At 49.8% G+C, this 20,211-nt stretch overlaps 6 protein-coding genes across 7 annotated transcripts; 5 read left to right on the top strand and 1 right to left on the bottom strand.

The window, feature by feature from the left end:
* The first annotated feature begins 179 nt into the window (after nt 1–179).
* ONS95_006663 (uncharacterized protein) lies at nt 180–3,812 on the top strand. The gene is made up of 6 exons (XM_058500133.1): nt 180–585; nt 693–1,316; nt 1,373–1,860; nt 1,966–2,303; nt 2,362–2,581; nt 2,704–3,812. The coding sequence occupies exons 2-6, from the start codon at nt 815–817 to the stop codon at nt 3,661–3,663; spliced, it is 2,508 nt and encodes an 835-aa protein (XP_058349968.1). The 5' UTR covers nt 180–585; nt 693–814; the 3' UTR covers nt 3,664–3,812.
* A 4,555-nt stretch (nt 3,813–8,367) lies between these two features.
* On the top strand, nt 8,368–11,862 carry MYEF2 (Myelin expression factor 2; the record flags this gene model as incomplete). 2 transcript variants are annotated; one of them, XM_058500131.1, is made up of 13 exons in its annotated part: nt 8,368–8,721; nt 9,058–9,169; nt 9,291–9,434; nt 9,626–9,648; nt 9,981–10,222; nt 10,275–10,339; nt 10,397–10,449; nt 10,550–10,557; nt 10,611–10,704; nt 10,758–10,907; nt 10,970–11,021; nt 11,081–11,526; nt 11,578–11,862. In XM_058500131.1, exons 3-13 carry the CDS (start codon nt 9,422–9,424, stop codon nt 11,860–11,862), a joined length of 1,431 nt encoding a protein of 476 aa, XP_058349966.1. In that variant the 5' UTR covers nt 8,368–8,721; nt 9,058–9,169; nt 9,291–9,421. The 2 variants fall into 2 exon arrangements, with proteins under 2 accessions (XP_058349966.1, XP_058349967.1); XM_058500132.1 differs by lacking the exons at nt 8,368–8,721; nt 9,058–9,169; nt 9,291–9,434 and having other exon boundaries at nt 9,436–9,648; nt 9,981–10,449.
* A 794-nt stretch (nt 11,863–12,656) lies between these two features.
* Nucleotides 12,657–14,227, top strand: ONS95_006661 (uncharacterized protein; the record flags this gene model as incomplete). Its single annotated transcript, XM_058500130.1, has 2 exons — nt 12,657–14,015; nt 14,063–14,227. 2 exons carry the CDS (start codon nt 12,657–12,659, stop codon nt 14,225–14,227), a joined length of 1,524 nt encoding a protein of 507 aa, XP_058349965.1.
* A 378-nt stretch (nt 14,228–14,605) lies between these two features.
* ONS95_006660 (uncharacterized protein) lies at nt 14,606–15,157 on the bottom strand (the record flags this gene model as incomplete). The annotated part of the gene is made up of 3 exons (XM_058500129.1): nt 14,606–14,937; nt 14,991–15,069; nt 15,128–15,157. 3 exons carry the CDS (start codon nt 15,155–15,157, stop codon nt 14,606–14,608), a joined length of 441 nt encoding a protein of 146 aa, XP_058349964.1.
* Nucleotides 15,158–15,348: 191 nt separating this feature from the next.
* Nucleotides 15,349–18,029, top strand: SGD1 (suppressor of glycerol defect; the record flags this gene model as incomplete). Its single annotated transcript, XM_058500128.1, has 2 exons — nt 15,349–15,412; nt 15,469–18,029. 2 exons carry the CDS (start codon nt 15,349–15,351, stop codon nt 18,027–18,029), a joined length of 2,625 nt encoding a protein of 874 aa, XP_058349963.1.
* A 429-nt stretch (nt 18,030–18,458) lies between these two features.
* On the top strand, nt 18,459–20,210 carry LPD1 (dihydrolipoamide dehydrogenase precursor; the record flags this gene model as incomplete). The annotated part of the gene is made up of 5 exons (XM_058500127.1): nt 18,459–18,520; nt 18,582–18,649; nt 18,702–18,781; nt 18,837–19,541; nt 19,593–20,210. 5 exons carry the CDS (start codon nt 18,459–18,461, stop codon nt 20,208–20,210), a joined length of 1,533 nt encoding a protein of 510 aa, XP_058349962.1.
* Between the last annotated feature and the right edge of the window lies 1 nt (nt 20,211).

Raw genomic sequence — 20,211 nt, 5'->3', positions numbered from 1 at the left:
TCCTGGGGAATCTTGGCCATTTCTTTGAGCAAGGTGGGGGCACTGTGGTGTGGTGTGGCTTGGTGACTACGTCAGAACCAGAACCGTAACTTAGGTGGGGAGGAGGGAGGAGGGAGGAGTCTCCTATTATTCTCGTCCTCTCATAGTATAGCATAGCACAGCATAGCACAGCATAGCACAGCATAGCACAGCATAGCACAGCATAGCACAGCATAGCACAGCACAGCACAGCACAGCTCAGCACAGCTCAGCACAGCGCGACCCTTCTTGTATTTCTCTCCTCTCCTCTCCACTCCTCATCACTGCCGCCTATACTTCCAATACAGAACAAATAGACTCTCAACAAATCCGAGTCCAATTCCAACCCCATCATTGGCGCTTTAAATAAATCGAGGTCACCTTGATCCCACGTGACCGAACAAGTCCCGACGGGACCAAGTAAACATCCACCGCCAATCACAACTTGACCGCCGCTCGTTCGGGTTCCATTCAGGTTCAGGTTCAGGGTCTTCCCCAAATCCATCCATATCGACTCCCAAAACACACATCACTGGCCTGACTTGGCCTGACCGGACCGGCAAGACAGTATGTGGAAGCCCGCCCTCATCCAAACACTCCCTCCTTCAACATCGTCCACCTCTTCGCCGCTGAAATCATGGAGACGGCTTTGGTCTAACGTTGAAACGATTTAGGTCGAAACTACGTCACAGACTAGACGCTGCAGTATCTGCCACCACCCCCTTCCCTCCGCCCTCCTCTTCTTCTCTCCTCTCCTCTCCTCTCCTCTCCTCTCCTCTCCTTCCCTTCCCTCGATATGTCGACCCTTAATCCCAACACAGCAGTTCCTCCTCCCTCCCAAGCCTTTGTCGAGAGAGGATACGGCGGTGCGAGCAGCAGCTCCCGAACAAACCTAGGCACAGGCACAGTTGCTGCCACAGATTTCGGGTCCGCACCCGGATATCTTGCGGAAGCTTCCCCTTTAGCACAATCCGCAAGCCAAGGAAGGTTTAATGAGGAGTGGGACGCAAGCCAGCGAGGTAGCTCAATAATTGACGGTCCAATGCAGCGGTCCAACTCTGTCATGTCGCAAGGCGACACCCTGATTCCCTCTCGTGGGGGAACCTTGAAGAAGAAGGCATCCTTGCGAAGGACGGGTTCCATGAAGAGGAGCTCTAGTCGCAGAAGCTCGAGAGCTGGCAGTGTTCGCAGTCTTGCCCTTCAATCCGCTGGAGATGCCGATGAAACACACAGCGCCTTCTACTCTCCAGTTCCCACCACTGGCAACCCAACCGAGATACTCGCAAACAGATTCCAAGGTACGTAGCATTCAATATTATATAGTATGTTACGAGCCTGACTTTTCTCCCGATAGCCTGGCGCAAAGTTCTCAAAGATCTGATTACCTATTTTCGAGAAATACAAACTAGCTATGAGCACAGATCAAAGAATCTCCTAAAGGTTTCCAATGTGATTAACAATACATCAGCACCGACCATGTTCTTGGAGTCTGGGGGAATAGATGATGCCGTCCAAGTACTCCGCAGTTATCACAGAATCGCAATTGCGGAGGCCAACAAATCCAAAGAGATCGAAAACGACGTGATCATGGCACTAACCGGCTTACGGAGCGACCTAAACCAGAAGATTAAGGAGATCAAGGGCCTCTCAAGCGACTTCAAGAATTCTGTGGACAAGGAAATGGAAACGACGCGTCGAGCTGTCAATGAACTACATGAAGGCTTGGGACAGTCTGATATGGACCCTGCTCAGATGACTGGCAGGAAGGACCCGTATTTGTTGAAGCTTGCAGTGGACCGACAAATCGAGAGCCAAATTGATGAAGAAAACTACTTACACCAGGTAAGCTAAAATCCACTGCTATTACAGACGGAGTCTCCTCGGCTGGACTTCCTGGCATTGATGGGCTACATACGGTCTTATATGCGATCACTGACAAACAAGCAGGCATACTTGAATCTCGAAGCATCTGGAAGAGAACTAGAAGCCATTGTCGTAGGCGAAATTCAGAAATCTTACAACGCCTATGCTGGAATCCTGAAGCGCGAAGCAGATGCAGCATACAATACTGCAGATGAACTACGCACTGGCCCGATCGCCATGCCTAAGGACCATGAGTGGAACACTTTCGTCCAGAAGGACGAGCATTTTGTTGATCCGAGCGTTCCTGTTCGACAACCTCAGAATATCCATTATCCTGGTCGTGATAATGAGCTCGCTCAGGAAGTCCGCGCTGGTCTACTGGAGCGAAAATCTAAATACTTGAAGAGCTACACCGCTGGCTGGTGAGTCACTCCATGTTCCCTCCCACTGACTGTAACTGCATCTGACATGCATATCTAGGTATGTTCTTTCCCCGACTCATCTCCACGAGTTCAAATCCGCAGATAAGGCTCAGGCGCCTATCATGTCTCTTTACCTCCCAGAACAGAAACTTGGATCGCATTCCAACGAAGGCTCTTCTTCAAACAAGTTCATCTTAAAGGGGCGGCAAACTGGTTCCATGCACCGTGGTCACTCATGGGTTTTCAGAGCGGAAAGTTACGACACTATGAATGCATGGGTACGTTTATTATCCCGATTTTCTGTTCTTCGCTTTTCGCCTAGTCCTTTGGTTACTCCATGTGACTACCACATAAATTGATTTTTAGATCAGCTTGCATTTGCAGCTGCTAATTGTAACAGTATGAGGACATCAGAGCGCTCACCGAGAAGACTCCTCAAGAACGCAATGCCTTTGTACGCCAACATGCCCGAAGCATAAGTGGTACATCGCAGAGAGCTGGCTCCATCAGCAGCGATGGTATAATGGACGAAGAAGACGAAGAGCCCTTCTCTGCCTCGAATGCGGACGTTGTTAGCACAGGACCGAAGCAAGCCGAATTGCCCAAACGTCCCCAGCCAGGTGGGAGATTCCCATCCGATGTCAATTTGTCTCGAGGCTTACAGGCTCCTCTTTCCCCCTCTAGCGGAAGTTCCGGAGTCGAAGACCGTGATGTAGTTGCAGCTGCTGGAAAGCTACCGGGCAGTGCTATGCATCAATATGGCGATACTGCTTCCTCACCGACACACGGAGCTTATGTTGACCAGCAAGCGAAGGAAGACGGTGTGAATCCATATACAAGTCAAAGAATGAGCCAGGATTTAGGACGGGGCCGATCCGACAATCGATTTACCGTGGGGGAGATGGCTGCTGCTGGTCTAGGCGGTACCGTTGCTAGGGCTGTCGGATCCGAACTTTCTTACAATCGCTATGAAGATGGTAAATTTAACGATTTCCGCCGACAGCAGGAAGAACAAGCTGCTCGCGAAGCTGCCACAATTGCTGCCCCGGATACATTCGAGCAACAATCCGAGCAACAAGCTGCGCAGGAAGCTGCTATTTATGCTGCACCAGACAGCTATCTGCAAAAGTCCGCACCCGACGCCAGCTTCATGTCTGGTGCTCGCAGCCAAGGCGATGTCACCAGTAAAGGAGCGATTGGCTCAGAGACTAATCCAATTGAGAAAGTTCTTGAACCATTGACAGAAAATGGAAGGCCGTCCTTGGCTGCTGGCCAGAATCATCAAAGTGTGCAGAGTGTTTCCCAGCTACACGTTCCTGGAGAATTTCCCAAGGAGCACAACAAGACGAGCCCAGTCTAAGAGGGGTTCATTTGTGAGTATGTGTATATAGCTATATATAATATGCTACTAGCTAGCGCGAGGTGCAGGACTAGGCTGCTGAGATTAATAGATAGCTATGTAGAAGATAATCAAGTGAAAACAAAAATATAGAGCGTCGTGGTTGAAAGCATAATGTTCTCAATTTTAGCTGTCTGGCTAAAATCTGCCACTCAAATTGCAACACCAATAAAGCTGGTTGGTAAAACACACATGGAAACAAAGACTGACTATAGAAAACCTAGCTAGCTGAATAGGGCATCTCGTGGCTTCAGTCTAAGTAAGGTAAACCTCAATGCTCTGGAGTAGATCGAAAAATACCTACTTTACAGAAGTTAATCGAGAGAGATCGGAATATACAGACCTTTTGTTAAACAGATGTACAGTAGCAATGAATCCGGTTGCCGAGAAATCTATGCTTTGGCTTAATGATAAACAGCCATAATTCTCCATAAACCATGGGACAATTGGGGACCGATCGCGTGAAGGATGCCAACCCAGTTGATGGCATTTGACATGCAATATCTTGACTCAAGCACACACCCGTTCTGATGCTGCGTCTGCCCAGGATCTCTCAGCGTTGATCAGTACTTTGGAGAGAATCAACAGTGCCGCAGGGGGAGCTTTCTATCTTGAAACGGAGAAAGATAGATCTGGGTGGAGTGTGGAGGCTCATACCCGCCACACACCGAAACCTGGATCAATTTTGAGCAAAACTTAAAGTGCAGAAGTAGGAAACTCTGGTCTACATGCAGATCTTTTAGCGTAGCCCTGCTCGGATAGTGTCACCCGGGGTTTCTACTGTGCTTGGTTTTGTCCAGCCTACGTGTAGCCATCCAAATAGGCGTTCGAAGGTTTCACAAGCCCACACCTACTGGTCACTCATCTACGTTACAACCGACGCATTCTGGACCAGCAGTGCTGGGCTGACTGACCCCTTACCCATTAACCCTTCGTCCTCCCCGGCAACACCTATCGGGTGCGTTGCCATTGCTAATATAATGTCACCATCACCTTCCCTTCTGCATAATGGTTACCAGTGGGGACGTAAATTAGCCTTATTATTCGCTGGAAATTTGGAATTTACACTGACTCATTCCTTGTACATACTGGTGAGGACGGTATCGTGCCACACCGACGCTGTTTTCTGGCGCTGATAGGGAAGGGGGGCTTGGTTGGCACCTGTTTGGCTTAACTAGTCTTTGTGATGATGTTACCTTCCTGCAGTTCATGAAGATGTAGAAGATGTTGTTGAATATCTGAGTCGTACGTTGGCCGAATAGGAGTCTAGCCCTGGATACTTTGTACCTTGGCCGAGCTAAATGATGGATCATAGCGGTAAGTACGCTATTGTGCTACCACACCGATGCTGACTATCTTCAAGTATATTAAGTGGCTTTGGTAGATCCATGGAAGGTACATGAAGCTCCCCTGGGCCTGGGCTAAACGCCATCCCCAAAGACCACATGCTAGTATTTTGTATGGCAGTAAGCTGCAAAACGGGAATGTGACGAAGCGCTGCCAAAGTTGAGGGTATCTGCTGGCAGGAGAATCAGCTATTGAGTTGGTTCATTTTGCCACAAAGCTCAGCTATCACATCAGCAGGTAACGAACCTCTAGGTGTCTACCAGTGCCGTCCATCAAAAATGCCATCAGGGCTTTCTTACGACCGTCTTGTGCTTTGGTACTATACAGGCCAAGTGATGGCGGCAGTTTCTCTTTTTGAGCGCGCTTCGATGATGATGCTCGAGCATATATGGATGTATGCTGTCTTACATTGCAGAATAGATACGACAGTCTGGATCTCACGCCACTTTGAAAGTGCGACGCGTGCAGACTTTATATCAAGAATATCCTGGGGTCATGAGGAAATCAGGTTCCACATATCAATATGGCCCAAGCTTCTATGGAAATGATCTTTGCATGCATGGCATTTTGAAATGTAACAAACAAGATCATTCTTACAATTGCTGTTATTCGAAGCCCTGCTTATCTCCATCGCTCACACCGGTCACTTCGTCATCACTTAGCTCAAGATACGGAACGCGTTGGGATCATTCGTTTGTTGGGTCACATCTTGGCGACCTCGCGATGTGCAGTACCTTTACCCTAGCCTGCAGATGATATCTGCCTTTACAAAGCAGTGTGCGAAGCCAGATGCGGCACTCACGACTCCGTACGGGATCTTCTCATCTCAGACTTGCATCAGAACGCACAGCAAAAGCGGGTATAAGCCACGCGTTCCTTTCTTCAGCTTCGGCTCCTTACTGTAGTAAACAAACAATGAAACTTGGACCAGGCCCAGAGGGCTTTTTCGCCAAGCCGGTACTGTCCTGCTACAGCGCAGAGCCTCCTTGATTTTGGCCGAAAATAATTCAACAGTCTGACACAATGAGGGTCATTCTGGGAAAGTCTCTTGCAATGCGTTAAACGTAGGTACGGGCCGTTGTTCCCGTGCTTGCAGTGGTCCATGTTGTTAGGATCATGCCTGTCTGATATGCGCCAATCTGCCCAAGTTGGCGTTTTGCAGGTGCATACAAGATGATGAGGGGGCAGCCGCGATTACACTGACTTGCAGCCAAAGATTTGGTACGCCTTTATTACCTACTGCAAATGCAAGCTTCACGCTGAGGTGGCACTTGCCTGCTTTACACCGGGTGCTCCCATGCATACTGTCCAGGTCGTGAGCATGCAGCCACAAGGAGCGTGCATATGGCCAAGCCAAGCTGGGATAGTATTCGGTGCTGTGGGAGACAACCTAGCAAATTTTCTCGTTGCAATCGTAAGAATAAAAGGGAACTGTAGAAAGGGGTTCGTAGAGTCTCCCATACTCATGGGAAGAGCCGAATTAGAGTTTGAAACCATGCGAATGGGACTTGCTGTCTCTGCAGTACACCAAACATTCTTAGTGAAATCTATCTGCCAACGGGTGGTGTTTATGTTGTGCCATGCATGCATGTGACGCAAAATATTTCTGCAAGTACGCAATCCTTGCGAGGCCTGCTTGTCTCGACGGTCTCAAGCTGCAGCTTGGCGAATTGACTGGTTCCTGAACCCCAGAGGCAGCTGTGACAGATAAAGACAAAGAATGGGGAGGACCATCCAGGAAAGCTGTTCTGAAATTCGGAAAGGAAGACATGGGTCCCACCCGATTTTCAAGCAAAGCTTCATCCACATCAAGGAAGAGCTCAGAACTCCCTGCTCCTCTGGAACTGAGCATTAGCCATGAAAGGCGGAGCAATCCTCTTCAGTGTCAACTGATATGCTGTGACCAGCCAGCTTGGCATCCAGAGCAATTCGGAATTCTCGGCGAGCGTGTATCCATCCCCATAATGACTTGAACTTCTTATGACCACATTTCACAACGTTTAATGGTCCCGGCGACATTCTAAACTGCTTTGAGTGCGGACCTGCGTCATAAGGCAAGTATATACCATGAGCTCGTTGGTAGCTTGTTGTATCCAATGGATGGGTAAAGATTTAATGTGTTACCGTGTTGTCAAAAGAGGCATATGCTTGGCGGCAAAAGGACGGCGAGCCTCGTAGTAAGAGCCCTATGTGAAGATGACAAAAAAGATCAGCTACCAAATCGCCTGGACGAGACCGTGTACTTCGTAGGACGACAGTCAGTCGCATACGTAGCAAAGTTTCCTGAGAAGCGGAGACACTGAAGAAGCGTTGAATAAATGCGCTTGATGTTTGGCTGGTGGAGTTGGAGAGAGACTTCTGCCAACGACCAGGCAGGTATAGGCAGTGTGGTACACAGCCCTAGAGATGCCCTGCAGGTGGTGATTAAATGAGGGCATAGTCTGCTTTGAGCGTCCTTGAGGGGGTTGGAAGTACAGTCCAATCAAACAGCACTGCCAGATAATTTACAATAATTTCCATTTGAACCAAAAACAGCCAATGCCACTCCGCGGACTCTCGGAGCAGCTGGAGCTGCCATGCCAGTTTGAAGAGGCAGGTGGGGACAGCCATGCTGGATAAAAGCCACTACAGTAAGTATACTGTGCATGCTGCGATGCGGTGCGGTGCGGTGCGGTCCTGCAGCCTGTACTTGGCTGGGGGGAGGAGACAAAACCCTGGGCGACCTCCGTTCCTCTTACAATACTGTAGTATCCACTTGATGCTGTGCAGGCTCACATTCGCCCTGGGCGTCAAGACTCAAGACTCGCGCGCCCAGTATCAAGATATGTTTGTTCACCAGTTGAGCCGAGAAATGACAAGGAAGCCGGACATATCTTCTTCCTGTTTCCGGGAATGCCACGCGGACAAGAGAACAGAAAAGGGAGCATAAGGAACACACACTACTACTACTACTACTACAGTGCAGTGCTACAGGCAGGGGCAGCCCAGAAGAGGAAGTCAAGTCAAGTCAAGTCAAGTCAAGTCAAGTCAAGTCAAGTCAAGTCAAGTCAAGTCAAGTCAAGTCAAGTCAAGTCAAGTCAAGTCAAGTCAAGTCAAGTCAAGTCAAGTCAAGTCAAGTCGAGTGGATCGAGTCGAATCGAATCGAACATTGTGTGAGGGGGTGCGGCGGAACAGGTCAGTCAGTCATTGTATGGAGTGTGGTGGTGGTGGTGGTGGTGGTGGTTGAGTTGGAGGAAGAGAAGAGAAGCGGATCATCCCTTGGCCCCAAGCTAAACTTAATTGGGCTGCTCTGCTCTGCTCTGCTCTGCTCTGCTCTGCTCTGCTCCGCGCTGCTCCGCGCTGCTCCGCTCTGCTCCGCTCTGCAGCCTCTGCATTGCTTCCTCGGATCCACACAAGCTGACCGGGCGAACTGTCTTCCACGGTTCCACCCCTTCCAGGTCACTTCATTCCATTGCCGTCGAACCTCAACCTGCTTCTGCCTCCGCCTCCTCTCTGATCCCAACTGCAGCAGCTTGCATTGCATCCACACCTCTCTTCATTCAGGCTCTCAGCTGCATCCGTCTGCATCCTCCACTCCCTGTGTGTGACCAGCGCCGCAATCGCGACCGCATCCGCACCACCCACTTCGTCAGTACAGTGCTGTACCTACGTGTGCGACACCGCGCATTGGAAGTAAGAGCCAATCCAATCCAATCCAATCCAATCCAAGTTACCTGCACGTATTGTCCTCGAGTTCTCCGAGGTGCCTCGAGCCTCTGTCTCTGCGAAGCAGGGAGGCTGGCAGAGAGAGGACAGCTGTCTGGCATAGGCGCCGGGAGGGTGCTGGCGCCCCTCTCCCTCCTCGTACTGCCCTGCCTGCGCGTCGAGGCTGGCTGCCTCCAGCTCCTACCCACCTGCCATTCATCCCCTCCTCTCTGCTTCTCCCCCCTCCCCTCCCTCCGCTCCCCTTCCCTGTCGTGCGTCTGTTAGAGCCGAATCAGTGCTGATACCCATTTTCTCGGGCTGCAGATACAACCCAACTTCACCACACCACACCACACCACACCACACCACACCACAGCACGCCCGTGAAAGTCCCAAGCAGCCGAAAGCCCTCCTTCCTACACGCTCCCGCAGTACAGTACGTACGTGGTGAACCTCCCGTCTCGATTGGACATGATCCCCCCCAGCCTATTGCTCACCTCATATCTGCAAATCATCAAGTCTATGTATGCCACTAACAGCTATCCTTGCGTTTTCAGCACTTTCTTGGCCCCCCGAGAGTAGCTCCTGAAGCCTCACTCATACACCGTCCGACAGTACCTATCTGTACCTGCACCGCTCGTCGCCTTTACCGACCACCACCTTACCCACAAGAACGTCCATCTTAGCCATGTCAGGCGCAGGTTAGTTTGTCCCCCAACGAAGCGCAACACCTTGTCCCTTTTCGTTCCATTCACTGTGGCCGGCGACGGAGACCGTCCTTCGCTACCAGTCACCCTCTATTCTCCTTCTTTGCTCGTTCCCTACGACCCCTTCTCCTTCTTCAACTTCAACTCAAACTCAGTCCTTCATACTAACTTTTTTGGAACCCAAGCAGACGACTCGTACCGCCCCGGAGTAAGTCCTAACTACTACCTGCCTACTGCAGATCATCCCCCAACCCCTCTTCCCGTCGAGCAGGTCATGTTTGGTTTCGTAAGGCTGGAGCCTCACCTTCCCGATGGCGTCCGCACTGACAGGTGGCTTTTATTCAATGATCGCACATGAGGTCAAACTTGGCCTAGTTGCCGCAACCACCTCTACACCTTGTGGGCTATCAACGACCTTCACTTTCATATCGCATAACATAAACCCCTTCAAGAACACCTACAGCGCCTTCCATCTCACCCCCTCCTTACCTTCGTTATCCATTCTGCTTGATGATTGGAACAGAGACTTACGTGTCGCAGCGCGAAAGATCCCCTAGACGTCGGTCCCGTTCACCACGGTCTTCCAGACGTCGCTCCTACAGCCCTCGGTCTCGCAGCCGCAGCCGTGAGGATCGCCATCGAAGTGATAGAAGATCTCGAAGCCCAATTAGCGGCGGAATGTCAGCCGGCGGAGGAGCACCACATAGGACCTTTGAGGAAAGAGCCCAAGCCAGAGAGCAGATGTTGGCCAGCCTCAAGGAATCATCCCAACAAGACCGTCGGTCAGTGATCAAAGGGGTTTACGAATGATTTTTCGCTCACTGTTGGAATTAGTGTCTACGTTGGAAACCTTAGTTATGACGTCAAATGGCATCACCTCAAAGATTTCATGAGATCTGGTTAGTCTTTGGAGATGGGTTAGATGGACAGAACGCTGACCGGTATATCTTTTACAGCTGGGGAGGTTTTATTTGCAGATGTGTTGTTACTTCCGAATGGAATGTCGAAGGTGGGCGCCTATACGTAGCTGGCTTTTTGAGTTTTTCTTTTCTGGCTTTTGAAGGAATGTTGGATTGACGGATTGGGACGATGTTCCGCGGGTTATGTAGGGATGCGGGTAAGTTCAAATATTGTGTCTTAAGGTCCGGCCGTTTACTAATGTCAGCATAGCATTGTAGAATATGCCACGAGGGAGCAAGCTCAACAGGCCGTCAACACTCTCAGCAACCAAAACCTCATGGGAAGACTCGTCTACGTTCGAGAGGTACGTTCTGGTCGCACAAGCATATCGGTATGTAGGCTGACAATGGGGGCAAGGACCGTGAGGCCGAACCCCGATTTACTGGCCCGCCTGCAGGAGGTCGCGGCGGTTACGAAGGCGCCCCAGGCCGTGGCGGATTTGGCGGCGGCTTTGGCGGCGGCATGGGTGGGGGTGCTGGTGGTGGTCGCCAAATCTATGTTTCGAACGTTTGTTGCCTCCCTGCCTTTGCTGTAAGCTCATACTGGGCGTATATTGACCATGTTTCTAGCTGCCTTACACGGTAGGATGGCAAGATTTGAAGGACCTGTTCCGTCAAGCTGGTAAGTACAATTTCTGTTGCTAACATGAAAATAGCGAGGTGAATTAACATGTGAAATAGCTCGCAATGGTGCAGTTATCCGTGCCGATGTTCATGTTGGTCCAGATGGTCGTCCGAAGGGCTCTGGAATAGTCGCTTTCGAGAGCCCAGATGATGCACGCAATGCAATCCAGCAGTTCAATGGCTATGATTGGCAAGGTCGTCCACTGGAAGTCCGAGAAGATCGCTTTGCCGGTGCCGGTCCAGGATTTGGTGGCCGTGGCGGATTCGGAGGCGGGCGTGGAGGGTTTGGAGGTGGATTCGCCGGTCGTGGTGGTCCAGGCTTTGGAGGTCGGGGTGGCTTTGGAGGTGGATTTGGCGGGGGTCGTGGCGGCTTTGGAGGTGGATATGGAGGTGGAGCTCCTGGTGGCGGCTACGACGCTGGCGCACCTTCAGCGGCTCCCAACCCATTCACCGACTACGCAACTGCTGGCACTGAAAGAAGCGAGATCATCTATGTTCGAAACGTAAGGCTTCTTCGTGCGGAGTAAATGGGTCCATACTGACATTGCTGTTAGCTTCCATGGTCTACAAGCAACGAAGATCTTGTAGAACTGTTCACCACGATTGGAAAGGTTGAGCAGGCCGAGATTCAATACGAACCAAACGGCCGGTCTCGAGGAACGGGTGTTGTCCGGTTCGATAGTGCTGATGGCGCAGACACTGCCATTGAAAAATTCTCTGGTTACCAATACGGCGGCCGCCCTCTCGGATTGAGCTTCGTCAAATATCAGACTCCTGGCGGCGGCGGCGACGCAATGGAAACCGAAGCTACCAGTCTGACCCAGGACCAGATCATGTAGAGCTGTCCTGTGACAAATGCCTCGATAACATTTTCGACTTGGCGAACAGGATGCCAATCTAATCCCGGATTCTCTTTTTTTTCCCCCCCTATCCATGTAATCAATGCAAACACAAATCGCTACGGAATCATATCAGCCTCATTATTGAAGGCCGCGTTCTTCTCTCTTTTGCTTCGCGGCGTGCGTTCTTTATCACGGGGATCTCTGTAGCACATCTGGTCAGGGAGTGGCTGGCATGTGCTTGTTTGATTTAAAAAAAAAGTTTTACACCCAAACCATATGCGCTGAGTTTGCAAGTAGTGCACTCAATGCGATGATTTGAAACCTGTCCCTGGGCCACTGGATCCGGCTGCGAAGTGAAAAACTTGATTGAGCTTTACTAGTGATATCAGAAGACACTTCAACCTATATTACTCTCCAATGTCTGAGTATGTTACTGAATTGTTGACTACTCTCAGAACGCCTTCTGGATCTCGCGGTTCTAAGCTAAATAATTGTAGTATTCCAAGGCAGCGGCCAAACCCGCACGTCGTTGGGTGGTGATTCATTTCAATATCCAGGTATTATTCACAACGCACCCATTCACTTCTCATTTCCGAACCTACTCACAAGCTATTTAAGTGCTAAGCAAACAACGTTCCATCTCCGTTTTCTGGACTTCAACCTACAAATATTTCTTGCCCCTCTCCAGGTGCCCTGACAAGTCATTCGACTTGTGACCAAATCATAACTGGAAACGATACATCAACAGGGCACTCAACAGGGCACTCAACACACCCACAGTCGCGGAGACCATGTGCCAGGTGGCCCCCTTTACTTTCCCTTGTTGTCGAAAAGTATATGTCGAAGTTACGAAGGTCCCTAGTTGCCCCAACTCTTGGCCGAACCGAAAGTGTCCACCAGAACTCTGCATTCAAGTACGCGGCTATGAACCTGAAGACCGAGACAGCGGAGTTTGTTGGAGATGTAAAGCAAAAGCTGCCGGTGTCGTCGCTGCCGACCGGGAGAGTTTAAGACCAAGAATCGACAAAGCGACTCTTGTTCTTGGATTGGATGAGCTTGGTGTCCCGGGAAGGAGAAGGCGTGAGGAGCAGAATGGTAATTGTTGGTTCTGTGGAGCTACTGGGGGATGCAAAGCCTGTGGTACCACAGAAATCGAGCTCACTGAGGATGAGGTCAAAGTCGAAGCGACTGGAAAGAGAAAGCGAGACATCGGAAGCGCAAAAGGCAAGGAAGTCGTGAAGAAGTTCAAGCTGGAGAAAGACTTAGGTCAAAAGACCCCTACACGGGCTTTTGAGTATTCAGCCCTAACTTCTCCATCTCATCCACGATACCCATATCCTCATGTGTTCACCCAAGAGTATCAATATTTCGATCAGCAACCTCAAAGCGACATTCGCAGTTGTGGCCCGAACGACCTCCCCCGCCTGCCTCAAACAGATGTGTCAAAGTATTGTGAAGCTGGCTCGACACAGTATCCTCTCCTAGCAAACTGGCAGCCCATTTATACACACCAAAATGCTTCAACGGAAATGACCAGCGCGTACCAGGGCCACCAAGCAAGCCAATTTTCTGATGATGGAAGGTATGTAAACTCCACTGCTCAGTATTGTTCAAGCGAACACATATCGCATTCGGAACCCGACATCTATCCATCTCTCCTCGGTGACAAAAGCCCTATTAGTGGCAACGCTGGGCTATGGTTTGATCGTACAGAGCAAGAAGATGAACATCATATGGAAGTTATGTCTCGCTTTCATTCGGCAGAACAACTATCTCGAAATGTGGTGGACATACACCCTCTGATCAACCAGACTAGCACACCAAGACTCCCCAGCATGTACACCAATTCGCAACAAAGTAGCCAATACATTCATGATGGAGAGCGACAAGACTATAAGTCCCAAGAGTCTAATCTCAACGGCTATCCTCCGGACCCACATGCAAACGTTTATTTGGAGCATGACATCTCCTATGATGAACGCGGTGTTCAGGAAACTTCCAATGGCTATACTTGCCATCACGAGAATAGTCAAACTATCAACGAGGAGCCACAATATGAATTTAAGCATGAGAGGTCTTTGTCTTCGCAAAATTCATGCTCGTCTTTGGACCCAAACATCCAGCCTGGCCTTGATGATCTACCACTCCAGGTAGGTACTCCCGCTACACACTTGAAATCAGTCTTAACGAGGCACAGTGTGATCTAGCCAAAATCGACGACACCACTCTGGCGAGGCTGTCGAAGAAGTATGGTGGTGACATAAAAAGTAATGGCGTGAACTCTAATGTGGATGTCAAGCTCGCTCAAGAAGCTGTTACCAAACATGGTGGCTCAGGTAGCAGCAAGCTGAGGCGACCCTGAACGTTACTTATGGTCCATCTTGGAAGAAATGAGGAATCTAGATGTTTAAAAGACCGGTTGTTTTGCAGCTGTGGCTAATTGGACAGAGTGCCAGGGTATGGGTTACTGTCTCCATATTCCTGAGAGGATTGGTATTTGTACAGACAGAACTTCGTGTCCCCATCTCCATTTGGATGTGTTACTAGATTTAGTCCCATGATAGTATCGCGTTGGAGTAAATCAATAGCATAGCATGTGTTTTATTGAACCATACGCAAATGCCCCGAGAATGCAAGTTTTCATGCTGTGGACAAGCGCTCGGGTATCATGGGTACTAAGCTCAAGCTGCTCCCATGCAAGAAAAGTCGCCAAATAAAGCTCCTGGACATATATCATCTATCATTTTTTCAGTTCCGCAGCCGCAGGAGCACCTGACGCAGCACCCCCTTGCTTCTTCTTTTTCTTGAGCTTCTCTTTCGCCTTACTCCTATCCCTCTTTTTCAGGCCTGACATCCCCAGCTTGCACACCTCCGCATACTTGGCAAAAAACCCTTCTAGCGCAATGACCTCCACAATTGTCGACAGCTTGACCTTTTTATCCCTGTTCGCCTTTGACTTGCCGTTCGTCGCCCTTATTATGATCGGTAATGGTTGGGGTGGGTTCTGGTCAGGGAAGGGCGCCTCGCTCGTAGCTTCTGGTGAGCTGACATCCGTGTCTTCGCCGTATGTCACTGCAACTGTCAGAATACATAATAGCGATTTTCTGGGCTTGCAGAGGTCATACTGCGCTTTTGGGTAAGATAGATGCTGCCATGGTCCTTTTGTCGCCGTTCATCGAAGAGCTCTGAAAGGCGCAGGAAGAACTATTTGCTGTCAGTGATGAGTACAGGAGGCACAAATAGAACAATGGAGGACAAATACATCATCATTGCTCAGATGCCCCTTTGACATCTTTGCGTTTCGATGTGGAGTGTTGTCAATCGAGGGGGGCTCGTGGTGGGATGTTTTAGGGTGAGGTGGTGAGGTCGTGGTGGGGTGAACCTTGTGGGGTCGAGCCGATTTTGGTGCCCGCTTGCTTGCTGCCGATCTTGTGTAAATTTCTCGAAACCCAAGGAAATTTTGAAGAGACACCACAACATGAGATGGCGCCACAACAGAGGGCTTTGAAGCTTCCCAAAGTACTGGTTGATCAGATTGGTGGAGAAAGTATGTAATCGGGTTGACCTCCTCTTGTTGCTTTGCAGATATTAATACCTTCATAGAGGCACTTTCTGGTGGAAGCAAATCCCGTCCTCAGGCTGGTTCGAGAAAAGAACTTCGCAAAGCTAGACGAATTGAGAAGAAGGCTTCGAGAGGTGGACCGCCTCCTGTAAAGAGAGCGAATGTATATCACGAAGAAGGCCATGATTCAAATGGTAAAGCGCCAGCAGTGTCAAAATCACCACCAGCGAAGCAATTGCGTGACAAGCCTACGAAAGAATCCGAGCCCAGGTCAATCCTGAAGCGCACGAAGAAGGCAGATCCTACAAGAAAAGGCTCTAGAATGCGCATATCAGTATCCTCGCCTCCCAGGATATCTAAAGCTGTGCAAGACAAGCTGGCTAGGGAAGACGAGGAAATTGCTGCTCTAGAGAAGAAATTGGGTTTGAAGGGCAGGAAGGGATTGCCGCAGTCCTTCAAGGATGATGGACTTGATATGTTACTTGAAGGGTTAGGCGGCTCGGAGGAAGGGGATGAGGGTGTCCAGCAGAAGAGGAAGAGGAAAGCAGAGGGGGACGACTGGCTGCAGCGGAAACGGACCAAGGCACGAGATGCCGCCAAAGGAACAGTGACACTTCTCGATGACGACGAAGATGATATGGATTTGGCAGATAGAGATTCTGAAGGTTCCGAAGAGGCAGATGAATCCAACGGAGACGACGGAGCTTCTCATACGTCTTTAGATGAGCCAAAGATTCCTGATGATAACTCGGAAGACGACGAGGTCGATCTTAAAGAGAACATTTTGAACCTCGACGACGACTTCGATGAGTTTGAATCCAACAGCGAGTCAGAGGCAGAGGTAACCATTGAACACCCCGAGAGACTCAAGAAGGTACGGGAGAACCCTTATGTGGCCCCAACTAGTGGTACCAATGCTGCTACAGAAAAATACATACCGCCGTCTTTACGGAAACCAGCATCTTCTGACTCTGAAGAACTGATTCGACTACGACGTCGAACCCAGGGTTTGGTGAACAGGCTTACAGAAGCGAACCTGATACCGATTCTAGCAGACATCGAGAAGATCTACCGGGAAAATCCTAGACAACATGTCACTTCGACTTTAGTTGAAGTTTTGTTGATATCCGTTTGCGAGCCTACGAGCCTACCGGACACTCTTATCATTCTTCCTGCTGGATTTATTGCATCTATTTACAAGATCATTGGCACCGATTTTGGAGCTCAAATTGTCCAACGAATCGTAGAATTGTTCGATGAACACTATGCTCGTGCCACGGCTCTAGGCAATACTGGTCCTTCTGCGGCGACAGTAGATAGTAGTAAGGAAACTTCAAACCTGATTATGCTCCTCTCCGAGATGTACAACTTTCAAGTTGTGGGAAGCAACTTAATGTTCGATTACATAAAAATGTTCCTTGAGAAGCTATCCGAGCTCAACGCAGAATTACTACTGAAGATTATACGAGCATCTGGACCTCAGCTAAGACAAGATGATCCTTCGTCAATCAAGGCTATCGTTGCGATGCTTCGGCCAGCTATTGAAGGCGCTGGGGGTGAAGGCAACATCTCCGTCCGAACAAAGTTCATGATCGAGACCATTAACGACCTCAAAAACAATAGGATGAAGACTGGCGGTGCCGCATCGGCTATTACGTCCGAACATACCATTAGGATGAAGAAAATACTAGGCTCCCTGAACACCCGAACCATTAAGGGGAGCGAGCCTTTGCGAATCGGCCTCAAAGACATCCAAGAATCTGACAAGAGAGGGAAGTGGTGGCTTGTGGGTGCCAGTTGGTCAGGCAGTGTAGCAGAGGATTTCACTGAGCCGCCACCGTCTGAAACTGGTAATAAGAGAGCTCCAGCAGAGGATACGGGAACCTCAGATCTTGTCCAACTTGCACGGGAGCAACGGATGAACACGGATATTCGTCGAGCCATATTCCTCACAATCATGTCTGCGACTGACTATCAGGATGCACATCTACGACTTATGAAGTTGAAACTGAAGAAGGTGCAAGAGTTCGAGATACCGAAGGTTTTGATCCATTGTGCTGGTGGGGAGAAGACCTACAATCCTTATTACACATTGATCGCCAAGAAGATATGTGGCGATCGAAGACTAAAGACCTCATTTCAATACTGCCTATGGGACCTCTTCAAGAAGATGGGCGAGTCCGAAGAAGACAATGTTGACCCCGATGACGAAGGAGATGCGTTGGAAACGAGACAGATTGTGAATCTCGCAAAGATGTTCGGTGCCCTCCTCGTCGACGGCGGTCTAAGTCTCAGTTCTCTCAAGAATCTCAATTTCAGCTACCTCCAAAGCAAGACGAAGATCTTCATGGAAGTGTTCTTCATTACTGTTCTACTTCAGTGTCAACGGCAAGCTGAGAACAAGAGAGATGAGCAAGCCTTAAAATCTATCTTTGTTCAGGCAAAGGAAACACCGCAGCTTGTCAGAGGCTTGCAGTACTTCTTGAAGAAGGTTGTGAGTAAGACGGATATCGCGGGTAGCAAGGAGGAGAAGGTGACGGTGAAGTGGGCTTGTAAAGTAGCTGGTGATATCCTCCAGGCTGTGACTGCTGATACTTCTTGAATGCGAATATACTTGTATTCCAGACAATCTTACAGTATTGTAGCACGAGGTCTAAATAAGTCCAGGCAGCTGCTTGTCTGATGGCATCAAGTGCCTCCTCGCAAGCGGGAGGTATGCCACTCGTACTAATGCCTGCTAGGGCTCTGATTTCGCCAGTTTTAGACTGTCTTACTACCTACCTAGGTACATATTATAAGAGTAGAGTAATTAAATAAATAGTCATAAAGCCAGAATGTCCCAGAAATGAACCATGCTTTCTAATGCTCGTGGCGTCCCTTGGAAAGAAAGGCGAGTGCGGCTAAATACGGGTGACGGACGTGGGCATGGACCATCGGGCACCTCGTCTCTTCACCGGGTCTGGCGTCCCATCAAAACATCTTTGTAGCGTCGTCCCGATAATTTTGAATCAACACAATCCCTTCACACACCATGCTCCGAAGCTTAGTATCGCCACGGGCGGCTGCCAGGTCAGCTTTCAAGCAATCTTCATCGTATGTATCGTGCCAATTGCCTGTAAAAAGTTTGATGGGAAGCTAATACCTGTGTCCGCAGCCTTCCCACAGTTGTCGCCCCTACATCAATTGCACGATGGTCGAAACGAGGATATGCCACAGAGGCTGGTGAGCTATTCCTGTGCATGAAGAATAAGACTACAGAGCTGACTGGTGGCAGAGGAAAAGGATTTGGTCATCATTGGTGGAGGTGTTGCCGGATACGTCGCAGCTATAAAAGCTGGCCAGGAAGGCATGAAGGTAGGCCTTACAATGGGACTAGAGCTTCCGAACGCCAATCTAACAATGCAAATAGGTCACATGTATCGAGAAGCGTGGCACATTGGGTGGAACCTGTCTGAATGTTGGTTGTATCCCTTCGAAAGCTCTCCTCAACAACTCGCATCTCTACCACCAGATTCTCCACGATACGAAAGCCCGTGGTATCGAAGTTGGCGATGTCAAACTCAACCTGGCACAAATGATGAAGTCAAAAGACACTGCCGTCTCGGGCTTGACAAAAGGCGTGGAGTTTCTGTTCAAGAAGAACAATGTCGAATACATTAAGGGCACGGCAGCTTTCGCGGGCGAGCACGAAATCAAGGTCAACCTGACCGAGGGTGGAGAAACAACCGTTGTGGGCAAGAACATCCTCATCGCCACCGGCAGTGAAGCTACGCCATTCCCGGGGCTTGACATCGACGAGAAGAGAATCATCACAAGCACTGGTGCTATTGCCCTGGAGAAAGTCCCGGAAAGCATGATTGTCATTGGTGGAGGTATCATTGGTCTTGAGATGGGATCTGTTTGGTCGAGATTGGGTACCAAGGTCACCGTTGTTGAATTTCTGGGGCAAATCGGTGGCCCAGGAATGGACGCTGAGGTCGCGAAGTCTGCGCAAAAGATCTTGAAGAAGCAAGGCATCGACTTCAAGCTGAACACCAAGGTCATGGGTGGTGATCCAAGTGGCGAGAAGATCAAGCTCGAGGTAGAGGCTGCCAAGGGAGGCAAGAATGAGACTGTGAGTTCTGAAGCTATTGGCGGATAATGATAGTTTACTGACCGTACGCAGCTCGAGGCGGACGTTGTTCTGGTAGCCATCGGACGTAGACCATACACTGCTGGTCTTGGATTGGAAAACATTGGTCTTGAGACTGATGATAAGGGAAGACTTGTTATTGACCAGGAATACCGAACCAAAATCCCGCATATCCGCGTTGTTGGTGACTGCACTTTCGGTCCTATGCTTGCCCACAAGGCGGAAGAAGAGGCCGTTGCCGTTGTTGAGTACATCAAGAAGGGACACGGACACGTCAACTATGGTGCTATCCCATCCGTCATGTACACACATCCCGAGGTTGCATGGGTGGGCCAGAACGAGCAAGAAGTCAAGGCTTCAGGAGTCAAGTACAAGGTCGGCACATTCCCATTCTCTGCCAACTCGAGAGCGAAGACCAACCTCGACACTGAGGGCTTCGTCAAGATGATCGCCGATGCCGAGACTGATAGAATCCTTGGCATTCACATCATTGGACCCAATGCTGGAGAGATGATCGCTGAGGGGACCCTTGCAATCGAATACGGTGCTTCGAGTGAGGATATCGGACGTACGAGTCACGCACATCCAACTCTGGCAGAGGCATTCAAGGAGGCTGCTATGGCGACGTACGGCAAGGCAATTCATTATTGAG

Source organism: Cadophora gregata, assembly GCF_030347475.1.
Source record: "Cadophora gregata isolate MNR1 chromosome Unknown scaffold_18, whole genome shotgun sequence".
Lineage (NCBI taxonomy): Eukaryota > Fungi > Ascomycota > Leotiomycetes > Helotiales > Ploettnerulaceae > Cadophora > Cadophora gregata.
Note: the sequence above shows the minus strand (reverse complement) of the source record. Positions and strands in the feature narration are given on the sequence as shown.

Bases quoted from the DNA above. Each gene is read 5' to 3' on its own strand.
- ONS95_006663 (XM_058500133.1), top strand. From the start codon at position 815: ATGTCGACCCTTAATCCCAACACAGCAGTTCCTCCTCCCTCCCAAGCC. The intron at 1,861-1,965 runs GTAAGCTAAAAT...ACAAACAAGCAG, and splicing joins AAGAAAACTACTTACACCAG to GCATACTTGAATCTCGAAGC. The intron at 2,304-2,361 runs GTGAGTCACTCC...ATGCATATCTAG, and splicing joins AAGAGCTACACCGCTGGCTG to GTATGTTCTTTCCCCGACTC.